Source organism: Agelaius tricolor, unplaced genomic scaffold (assembly GCF_023055355.1).
Source record: "Agelaius tricolor isolate 1412-34295 unplaced genomic scaffold, bAgeTri1.0.p SCAF_10, whole genome shotgun sequence".
Taxonomy (NCBI): domain Eukaryota; kingdom Metazoa; phylum Chordata; class Aves; order Passeriformes; family Icteridae; genus Agelaius; species Agelaius tricolor.
In genome coordinates, this window is record NW_027269270.1 from 31,178,314 (window position 1) to 31,190,439 (window position 12,126).

Below are 12,126 nucleotides of genomic sequence, written 5' to 3' on the forward strand. Positions count from 1 at the left end.
CGCAGCAAAGACAGACTGAAAGAGATGTCTGGGAGGCAACCAATCTTTGCAATAATGCCATATTAATGTATTCCACCTGGCATACAAAGTGAAGGTAATTAATAAAGTAAAACATCATGCACATGTGTGAATAAAGCAAAAAAAAAATAACAGATATGGCTTTACATACACATTATTAACTGTAGACTGGTATAATATCACAAAACTTATTGGGCAGCAAAAAGTACTCTAAAATACTGTAAGAATTTATTTTTCCCCCATAAGATTTATGTTTTAAATCAGCAAAAGCTTAATTTTATTTTGTATTTTATAATGTCTCTGAGTCTCTATATTGTGGCAGTTTCCCCAACAATCCAAATCTGATAATAAGCACTGTTTAAAAAGTACCCCTAAATTCCTGAATTTACATTTAAATTAATTCTCTTAAAAAAAAAAAAAGATGTTTGCAGAAGCCTTCAACTAGAAACAATTTGTTTGGTTTTGGGTAAGCTTCAAGTAAATATTTTTCCTTAATCTGTGTGTCTGTCTGTGCATGATTTATGTGCTATACTATTTTCAAATACCCAATTGTGTTTGCAGATACTTATTTGTGGATTCATGCAGTTTGTTTAATACCAAGGGGGAGAGAATCACAATTACTGCTGGTTTTCCATTCAAAGGTTTCAATTTATTTCGTAGTCTCCCAACTGGAAATATATTCAGTTTACTTCAGTACAAATCCTATTTAAGATACACACTATCCCTTTCCTTGTCTGACAGACCTTTCTCTAAAACTAAATACTTGTTTATATTGTAGATAATTCTAAACCAGTCCTTTATAACAGCTAATTTACCATCCTTTTTTTTCTTAAATCAAGCCTTCTTCAGGAAATTCACTGAAGGTATATGAGAGATGATAGCTTTCACATTTAATGTTCTCTGACAAGCACTATGACAGTCTAACAAGGCTATGACAGTCCTTGCCTTTAGAAAGTTACAGTCAAAGAAAAGCAGGAGCAGAAAAAAGGAGATGATTTAAAAACATTATTCAGATCTCAGTAAAAATAATTTGTTCTAACTTAAGGAAGGTTGCTTGTGAATCATCATTTTTGAAAAGGCATGGGGAAGACAAACTGTTGTTTTTAAATGAATGACCAAATGAAGAAATTTAAGATTATGTTAAAATGTCTTGAGTTACTGAAAAGAGATAATGAAAGAAACCAAAAGCATGGCAAGAAAAGAAATATAAATGAAGAGCAAAATGCCTATTGGTTGATAATCTACTTTTCTTACTCCTCTGTTAAAGAAGTGAAAAATTAGAGGACATCACAGAAAGTGAGTAGAGCCTTTCTAAGGGCGTAGAAACCTTCAGGAAATGATCTCAATGAGGAGACTGATGGCTCAGTGGGATGAATAAACAGGGTGAAAATCAGATACAAAAGACAGAACCTAAGTCCTGAGAACTAAAAAAGAGTAAGATTCAGAAATCCTTTACAATTCCAACACTAGGATGGGGCAGAAACCATACTCAGGGTGATCTTTGAGCCAGCTGAAGGAATACAGCATTGTGAAACTCCAAGCTATCCTCAAACTGCAGCTTGCTGGGGTTAGGAATCAAAAACAAAGGTAAAGGAGTAATTTAAAACACTTTTTTGTCTGCAAAGATTAGGGACACAAGAATGTTCTTTAACCAACTGTGTCAATTCATTACCAGCATAACAAAACACATGACAGGTTGTAGTAGAAGATTTTAACACAATTATCTCATGGCTACTGACAAAGTCATCTGTCTTGTACCGCTCCACTCTACGGCTTATTCATGAAAATAACCATAAATCATTCCTAAAAAAGCTCTTTCTTCAGCCATGTAGAAGGGAAGAAATCTGCTCAAAGATCACCTGAATGCACCAGATGACATTGCCTCAGCAGCACGAACAATCTGGGGCTAAATTTAACAACGTCGTAAAAACAAAAAAAAATCACCCATGCGAGGTTTAAGCTTCCACTGCGTGGAGCTTTTCCTACCAACCCACATGGCATAATTTGAGGGGGTTACTTACAGTACTGGCACCTGTCTCCTGTGTACTCGGGCAGGCAGGCACAGAAGGGCTGGTTGCCAGCAGTGACACTGCAGGTGCCCCCGTTCTGGCAGAAGCGCTCGCACACGCTCTGGTCGCAGCGCGGCCCCGTAAAGCCCAGAGCGCAGCTGCACGTCGGCCGGCCTGTCCAGAACAGAGAAAGCTGGTTTATGGTGAAAATAAACACAAATTGAAACAATGATCAGCACTTTCTCAACACAGGTTTATCGTAAGAGTAGGAGGTTTCAATGCTCCAGCCCAACCGTGTTTCTCTGGACCATGAGAATGTGCCTTTGTAAACATGGCTTGAATGCAGGACTTCTGAAAAACTAAATAATGTCTGGGAGTTATGGGCACTCAAAAACTGAATCTGTGCATTTTTATGCTTGTGCATGTGCAGTCATTGACTCTTTTATGAAAAAAAAGTCATTATTTAAAATATACAATTGTCACCATGATATTTTCTGAAAAATCCCTTCACCGGGATTTTTCTCCTGGGAAGCTGAGAAGCCTCAGAAAAGAAATGTAAACAATAATATCTGATTGCTTGGAATGTGGTTTGGAGGTTGCTTACCAACAGGTGCATCTTTGATTGGTTCCATGTGAATTGTTTTTAATTAATGACCAATCACAGCCAGCTGTGTCAGACTCTCTGTCATGGGTTTTTATTATCATTCTTTTCTAACCTTCTGATGTCTCCTTTCTCTTTCTTTAATATAGTTTTAGTATACAATTTCTTTTAATATAATAGAATATCATAAAATAATAAATCAGCCTTCTGAGAACTTGGAGTCAGATTCTCATCTCTCACCTCATCCTGGGGACCCTCACAACACCACAACATGCAATCATTTCAAAGGCAGTCCTAATCAGGAATTCAAGATATGACTGAACTCTTCAAGTCATCCTGCCATGCTGGGTTCCTCCTGTTGCAGAGGATAACTGTGTGATCACCATTGGTGTCTCTTCAGAGTGCACTACATTATTCTTAAATCTACAAACCTTGAGATATAATCACAAGAAAACCAAATATTTACTAGTGCACTAATAGCTACACTTTACGGAACAATTTTTAATAAACCACAAGTATCTGTGCCTATTTTGTGTTGTTAGTCTCCAGATAATGGAGACTGTTACATAAAAATTGCTGTCTGGCATCAGACCAAAGATGCCTGTAACATCAATATTCAATGTCTGAAAAGCAGTAAACACTTGGGGATGAACATTTGCACACAGTGAACTCCTAGTCTACAGCTTCTTTTCAAAGGATTTTAAAATAGTCTTTAAAACCCAGTGCATTTTCCTCCTATGACTCTTCTCTATTTAGTTTTCCCATTTTTTTTTCCTTATCTAAATCTCATGTCTAAAGGATTTATAGCTTTTTTACAATTCCACTGTTTTATTAAACCTTTCCACTTTCCCGTCTTATTTTCTTAAGGCTTATCTTCTTTAAAACAAACTTCTAGATCCCATTAATGTTGTTCCATCTCCTGACTTTGCTTTTTTATCTAATTTATAATATTCAGGTAAATTACCTGATGTGTCCAAACAGCCATCTCCCTTCTCACTTCCTAATAAACTATTCTCATTCTTGATTATCTCTTGCAAGACATTATTTTTCCCTCACCCTCCTCTTCAATTTCATTCAGCTTTAAGGATTTTTCCTAAATTTATGGAGAACAAAGTTTAACACTTTTATTTTTCCTGGCTTCTCAGGAAGGAAAGAGATGAAAATTAATTAAAATTAATTAAGAGATGAAAATGAGGACTCTTCTGAAATAAAAGGCCAGACAGGACAGGTTGGAATAAGATGAGCATTAAGGTTCCTTCCAACCCCAAACATTTCATGATTTGGTGTTTATCAAGTTAACTATGTAATGTACTGCATGTGTGATGCAGAATCACTGGACTGGAATTACAGGCAGAAACAGGAGTAATAACCTCTCAGATTTTACCACTGACAACCAAATGCATCCATTTTCCTACCTGCCTCCTGATGTTCACCACAGCTGCATCTGAAACTCTGAGATGTGCAACCCTGCTTACCTTGCTGGTCTTTCTTCTCCACTTAGCTGGCTGTGTTACTGAGTAATTAAGATTAAACTGAGTATTCCACAAACCCCACAATTTGATTTTTCTTCTGGTCTGCCTTTCTTTTAATCCTGTGTAATCATTCAATATCAAATTATTTGGGGAGTTTTTCAATGCAAGTGAAGCACCCAAATTTTGTCACCTCTCTCTGACTCATGCAGAATAATTTATTCCATCTTTTTCCTCCACTTCTTACCCTTCTAGCACGACACACTTCATGTAATTCTTTTCTGTATTTTCTATTTTAAGCTATGCTAATTTAAAGTGTTTTGCAAATCATCCTAAGGGCCATGAGATCAGTTAGTCTCTTTCTCTAATGAGTACAGCAGGAACAAAACCATTGACCTAAAAATAGCTCCAACTCCTTTAATATGCATCAGCCTGGTTATTCATATCTGTCCCCTGTGATCTAAACATTAAATCAAAGATGTTGAACTCAGATGTTAGCACACATTCCACTTGTTTTTCCCCATGTATACAGATGTATTTCAATTTCTGCCCCCAAGACAGGGGGTTTCACATCATCCTTCATCTCTGAAGCAGTGTTTCAGTAAAAAAAAAAAAAAAGATAAAATAGTGGTAGAAGAGTAGAACATAGATCTGGAGGTCTGAAGTCAGTTTTCATTATAAATACTCCTCTATCTGTTAAAAGGATGAGACAATGATATTTTTCTAGTTTATAGAAAAGATTATTCTGTTCTTTACTAAATTAGACTTATAAATATGCCAAACTGTTGACAGCTAAATGAAAATTTAATACAGTATAGCCTAAACCCCATTTTTGTCAGTCAATTTAACATGACTTTCAGTAATGTTAACAGTCCATTGCCTATTTATACACAGACTGTTGACATCAGAAATAATACTAATAATGACATTTTCATTTGCCTTATTCTCATAAATTATTTCTGATACAAAAAAAAATTGGTTCCAAGAACAGTTTAACAAAACTGCAGCATTAAACAATGCCACGAGGTTTTGTATCATGGAATCAGAACAGAGATTTATGTTTGCAAAGAAAACAGTCATGTAACTAGGATGCCACATAACCCAGCTAGCAGAAATTGCAGGAGGAGCTCATGCACAGAGAGCTCCAGCACCTTCTCTGGCCATGAAATCTCAGAATTAGAACTCTACAGACACAGAACTAAAACTCCCTCTGAGTTCTTGACCATCACCACCACAGAAAGATTCACAACACAATAGCATGTAGAAAAATATTCACATGGAAAGTGGTTTATAGAATGTTAAACAGCTTCAAATGCAGAACAGAATTCAGTAGAATAAAGGAGAATATATTCTGGTGACTCTCAAGACATAAGTTATTTTCAGCAGTAGGATATGAAAAAATAGATGAAATTTTTGACATAGAAATGAAATGCAGCTTTGCCCCTTCTTACAAAAAATAAATCATTCAAAAAGAAAAAAAAAAGATACCAGGGATTAAAATCTTTCAATGTTCAATTAGGTTTGGATACAGAGGCTGTAGTTACTCCTGGTTTGTCAATTTAATTTGCTACATAATAACTATTGTCTATATAATAACATTTCAAATAAACTTCAAAAATCACTCAGAAATATCTTGGTTTACTTCCTCTGTAACATGTAGGTGACTTTTGGGAATTCACTCATATATCTTAAGCTTATATTTATATATATTTTGCAAGGATTAGAATTCTAAGATCAATTTTCATTCATTATATTGCCTAAGCAACAGAGAAATACCCTGCATTTTCAATAACCAAATAAATTTTTAAAAAAATTAAAAATAATTAAAACCTAAGTCAATAGCATTATTTTTGTCAGCTTTCTTCATGTTTTGAAAAATGACATCATCTAGGTGAATGCCTTCACCAAAACCTACATTATTTATTTCTTCCAGTCACTGGTAAATTCACTACCAGAAATGTGTGTTTTGAAGTTGTTATGTGTGAACATGCACAATTAATTTCAATATTTAACTTGCTGTCACTAGTTAAGAAAAGGAGGTGGCTCTATATGAGCTTTCTGCAAGCAATATCTTGTCCTTTGGAGTTGTTATCAGCAGTCTGTGGGAACCACAATAATTCATTTCTGTGTGGCTGATGAACCATAATTAGCTTTACTGAAACAATCAGAGTGGAGAGAAGCTGCATCATTGAAGATAATTAGTAGGTGAGCTGATTGGGATCTATCCCAACAGCTACAGAGTCTCTCTGTGTTATTGGAAAGGAGAAAATAACAATTTCTAAATATCTCTGAGGAGTCTCAGGGACTGCTCCTTCCAGTGCTGCTGGTGGTGGCTCTGCTGGGACTGAGATCAGCTCCTGGGAAACATCACCCTCATGCTGCCCCTGGTCCCTGTCCTGCTGACAGCACCTTGGGAAACTCCTGGGAATGATGTGGCACCAGCACAACAGCTTCTCCACTGACTGTGTTTCCAGTAGGCACCAAATCACCTTGTTTTGCTCATAAAAAAGAATACAAAATAATACCTGCTTCATACACCATGATTCTTTCAGACTATTTCATGCATTTTCATTGAAAGGAAAAACTTTTTTTTCCACTCATTTTGATACAAACTTCACAATTCTGTATGATTAGACATACCTTAGACAATGAACAAACTATTCCTGCAATATTTTTACTTTAAACTACATGGAGAAACAAAGTGTGTTTTTATGGCAACAGTGACTTTATTTGCCCAAATTCCCATTAATTTGGCTTACTGGAAAGTGTTCATTATTACACCCAAACTTTTAATTACATGTCTCAGATGTGTACTTTTAATTAACTGATGACATTTTCTTTGTTCAATTATTGTAGTTCAATACAACTGTCGTAAACTTATAAATTTTAATTAAAGCTGCTCCAATCACTGGCTATATAACATTCACATAGGAATTTGCCAAAAGGCTTAGCAGTAAGTAAGCCAACAGTGAATAATCCCTGAATTGCCAGTGGGATTTGTTTAACAAATTAACATTTGTGTGCAGATAATGAGGTTCTACAACTTAACACATCCAGCAAAGATTTAGCACAATCATGTTTTAAAAAAATTAGTAATACCCTGCAATTTACTTAATTAGTTATCACATTACTATTCTATATGAGGTTGGGAAAGAGAAGAGGATTTACACATTCACTAGAACACACACATTCACCAGAAGAGTATTTTGTGTGCTGCACCATTTTATTTGGATCAGAATATGAAGCAAGGTTCATTCCCAGGAAGTCTCCTCATTTTTTGAGGCAGAAATTATCAGCAAGGAAATTCCCTGACTCCTGGGGAAGCTTCCAGCTGTGGGGACCCTTTGGAAGCATCATCTCATGAGGCTAAAATTGCTGGCAGCCCCTAAGCTCTCCAGGGGCCACGTGTACAAAATGACACTCGTGAGATTGACTGCATCAAAACTGTTAGAATAACATGCCAGAACTGACAAGGGCAACTCAAGCCTCCAAGAGAGGGTCAAGAAAGCTGAAATGATCACAGGTCATTTGTATTTTGAAGTGATCACAGGTCATTTGTATTTTGCAGATGGGTTTAGATTGGCATTGGTGCACGTATGGCTCCTGCAACTTCCAGAGGAAAATTTGTCATCATTTTGAACAAAAATACACTTGAAGAAAAGGCAAAGTTGGGGAAACATGTAGAATTTGATTGCATGGGTTTAGCAGGCCAGTTTGATGAGTCAGATGTATAATGGATCAGAAGGATGACTGCTGCTTGTTGAGGAGGTGTTTATGAGCACAGACAGCAACAGCAACAGCACAGCAGATCAAAGTCAAATGATACTGAGCTGACTTAATTTTAAAATAGTAATCTTATACTTCACAGAGATTGAGGGAGTTCTTTACCAAAATCAGTTTGCAATATACCTGTTGGAACACAGGGAATTTAAAGGATGTGCCACTTGTAGGCCTGGTTTAGTGGGGCATCTGGCAGAGCTGGATTAAGGGCTGGGCTCAACCTCAGAGGTCTTTTCCAGTCTTAATGATTCTATGATTCTATTGCTGTCAGACAGATCAACCTGGTAGGACAAACTACAAATCTAGGTAAAATATAATGCTGAAGTACTAAAACCATTAATGAGAATCAGCAATTCCTGGTAATAAAGCAAATTTTCATTCCTACGTGTAGAAATGTGGAAGACTAAAGCAACACAGACTAGCAACGCTCACACGAGCCTGGCACAGCAGCTCTGCTCTGCCTGGAAGGCTGAGACAAGGAGAAGGCTGCTCTGGATTTCCCACCCTCAGTCCAGCTGCAGAGGGCTTGTACATCCCCTGCAGCTAAAAGTGCCTTGCCCAATTCAAGGGCTGTGTATCCAACTGGAAAGACGAAATGGTTGCTGCAAAAACACTTGAGGAATTAAGCTTTCTTGGTTTAATTACATTTTTCAATGCTTTTGGGAGGGTCCAGTGTAACTTCTGTCTGTAAAACATGTAGCAGCCTTAGCACATCATGGGCCAGATTAAACTGTGATAAGGGGCAACTCACTGGCATGCTAGTTTGTTTCAGTACCACACGATTTATGGACTGATAGAGATAAGAAATACAGCCTGATAAGAAATAGAGATTTCCTCTTAATAGAATATTTACCAGGTCCAGGGGCTAGGTATGCAAGGAAGATGAGATGCACATCAACCTGAACATTTTATCTGGAATATTGGATGGAGTCACTGTGATTTAGAAAGATACAAGGTCTTTTTTCCACATTTCCAGCACATGAAAGTTATGGTGCGGGCTCTAAGGCACAGCCACCCTCATGAATTGGAAATGGCAGATAAGACATCTGGTTAACTTGAAATATGGCTGTTAAAAATTTGATGAAACTAAAGGGAGCCAGCACAGCAGAAGAACACTGCTATCACTGGGTGTGCACAGGTACAGCCATCAGAACCAGTTCTGTGTTCATCTCAGCTCTCAAAGGCACACTTTGGTCATGTGTGCTACAATAAACTTCAGCTGCTCTTAAAGGTTCAGATTGCCCCAAATCAGGCAGCTGAACAATGAAATGTGGACTGTGGTGGCACCCATGCTGGCTCTCCTGATGCACTTTAGTGCAGACACATCATTCCACTTGGGACCAAGCATCAGGCTGATTCCTTCATCCCTACACTGACTCCTGCCCTCCCCAGCCTGATTCCTTCATCCCCAGGCTGATTCCTTCATCCCTACACTGATTCCTGCCCTCCCCAGGCTGATTCCTTCATCCCTACACTGACTCCTGCCCTCCCCAGCCTGATTCCTTCATCCTCAGGCTGATTCCTTCATCCCTAGACTGATTCCTGCCCTCCCCAGCCTGATTCCTTCATCCCCAGGCTGATTCCTTCATCCCTACACTGATTCCTGCCCTCCCCAGCCTGATTCCTTCATCCCTACACTGACTCCTGCCCTCCCCAGCCTGATTCCTTCATCCCTACACTGACTCCTGCCCTCCCCAGCCTGATTCCTTCATCCCCAGGCCCATGTTAAGAATTCAACAAAGTGTATTGTAGGCCCTGCTCATATCTTGCCTCTACCCACTGGTGGCAAAACCTACCGCACTAATTGTTTTAGCAAGGCTGAGAGATTTCAGAGGCTGGATTTAGCAAATGAAAATTAAAAATATCCATGCAATGGAATAGCTGTGTGAGCACAGCAAGTGTGAGCTGCCTGGGAGAGGGAAAACAAACTGCTGGAGGTGAGTGAGCCCTGTGGCTACTGCCAAAAAAAAAGGATTAAATAAAACCCTGGGGTCTCTGCAGGACTCACAACAGAGCTGAGTTCCAGGAGCCAAGTTATTAATTTTATTAAGCCTTTTAACCCCACAAAAGAATCAATTAAATGCCAGACATGTAAAAATGTGGGAATAAACATCCTCTCTTCAGATGATGAGGAAGCTCTGCACACCATTTAAACCATCACTTCCACTCACTTGCATGTCCTCACTTAGCATTTATTGATCCCACCACATTGATAAAAATCACTGCTTATCACTTGTGTCAGTAGTTCCATCAGCTGTTAGGAGCAGTTTAAAGTCTAATTCATCAACTTCCAGTACAAGTAATTCTCATTTTCTGATATTTAGTCATTATTATGAACAACATTATTAACCCTCAACGAGTCAGAACTGAAAGAATAAATGACTACACTTGCATTCACTTGGAATTTTGCCACCACGCCTCAGTCAATGGGAGGAGGCTCCAGAGAAGCCAGCAAGTGGGGCTAAATTAGCAAATTACATAGGCTTACATAGGTTAATTAGTAGGGAATGCAATGGAAATCTTTACAATCTAAGCCCTCTCTGCCACAGAGACTCAGGTACAGAATTCTGCATTACAGGGAGGAATCTCTGATGAACAGTCACAAACTTCTCAAGGTCAGGTGCCTGGGCTTTTTTTCAGAGGGTGGTGGCCACTTTATCTCACAGGAGAAAATGGTTCACAGCATCTTAAGCAGATGAAAGCTTCTGAGAAGGAGGCACCAAACTCTTCTCCAGCTCTTTTATTTTGAATAAAATATTTAAATATTCCTTGAAGCAGAAAATAGAGTTCTACTTCTTTCTCACAGAATTGCTACATTTTAGAGTACTTCTTTTTATACTTTTCCTCTCTAGTTTAAACACTATAAAAGATACAAAAGCTTATATGTTAGGGACAAAGACCAATTGTCAAATTCCTGCTTTTTAACAGGATAAAACCCCTGAACCCAGAAGATGTAATTTCAAATTCCTTCATGAGAATGAAGGATGTGAGCTCTCATCTGAGAATTAGGTGAGTAAAATTCCTATTTGGTGAACCCCAGTAAGACAAAGGTAAAGGACTGAGGTAAGGTATTTAAGTAAATACCTCTGTGTATGCACATATAAATTTAGGGGGTCAATTGATATAAATTTAAAGAAGATGTCTGGACTTGTTGAAGATGGAGTTTGACTGGACATTTGGCTTCACAATTCCACTGCTAGACCTCAACACGTGAGTGCGTACACTGAATATTTACTTATATTCTCCCTTTTCTGGTATACAGTTTAATTGTGCTGAAACACTCAGATAAGTAAATGAAAATCCCTATTGATTACAAAGAATATGTATGGAATATGCTGCTAATTTTTTGCATGTTTTTTAAGCACAGACAAAGCACGTAAAGAGAAAAAGAAAAAAAAATGAAAAGGAACAAATTCAAGCATTTAATGCAGGCCAAGACAGAGCTGTTCAGAAATCCTTACCGAGGAGAGAGGCCCCACAGGTTCCTCCATTCTGGCAGTAGTTGTAGCAGTGGTTGGTTTCACACCTCTCACCAGAGTAGCTTGGCCAGCAGTGGCACCGGGCGTCCCCCTTCTCATTTATGATGCACTTGCCTCCGTTCTCACAGGTTAATTTACAGCTGTCATCTGCAGCAAGAACACACACACACACACAGAGCTTCACCATCCCCAGCTCCATGGAATGGCAGAACAGAGCCTTGCCTCAAACACAGCCACGGGTCTCTGTCAGCGAGGGGCGAAATATCACTTTTCAGAATGGAGAAAGTGAACTGTACCTTCTGTTTGCAGAGTGACAGAAAAACCCCCACAATCTGGGGACCATAAACCCTGGAAAGGCTGGTGAGAGTTCTCTCATGGCACAAGGAAGTTGGCCTCCCTAGGATCTGAGTGAGTAATGATAGTATGAATTCTTGCTTGAAATTATAATTCCAAGTTCAAGAATTGGAAAATTCAATGTTGGTTTCATCGGGAGACCTCGGAAAACATCTCAGTCATTTTCTGGAAACCTCAGGCCTTTTTTCTTAGCCTTTTTTGATTTCTCTCCCACACTCTCTGCTAACTAACAGCCTTCTCAACTAAGCCCTGTCCGAAATATTTAAAAGGAAACTATTTAGCTTTTAAATCCTCTTCCGAAATTGGTATTTGCATACAAACTTGTTGCTCCTAATTAATATTTTCTGCTTATTTATTTTTTTTCTGCTCGGACTGCAAAATCTCTGAGAAGGGAAGCAGCCTGCTGCTCTGCAATC

The 12,126-nt window shown here is 38.4% G+C and overlaps 1 protein-coding gene across 5 annotated transcripts in view; it reads right to left on the minus strand.

Annotated features, from left to right (window-relative positions):
- The window catches only part of LRP1B (LDL receptor related protein 1B), a 637,687-nt gene that overhangs the window by 24,815 nt on the left and 600,746 nt on the right, over positions 1–12,126 (minus strand). For all 5 annotated transcript variants that reach the window (XM_071435460.1, XM_071435459.1, XM_071435457.1 and 2 more), the window contains 2 exons: positions 11,339–11,503; positions 2,040–2,201 (listed from right to left, as the gene is read on the minus strand). In XM_071435460.1, the coding sequence (XP_071291561.1) occupies positions 2,040–2,201; positions 11,339–11,503 (327 nt within the window). The remainder of the gene's footprint in view (positions 1–2,039; positions 2,202–11,338; positions 11,504–12,126) is intronic.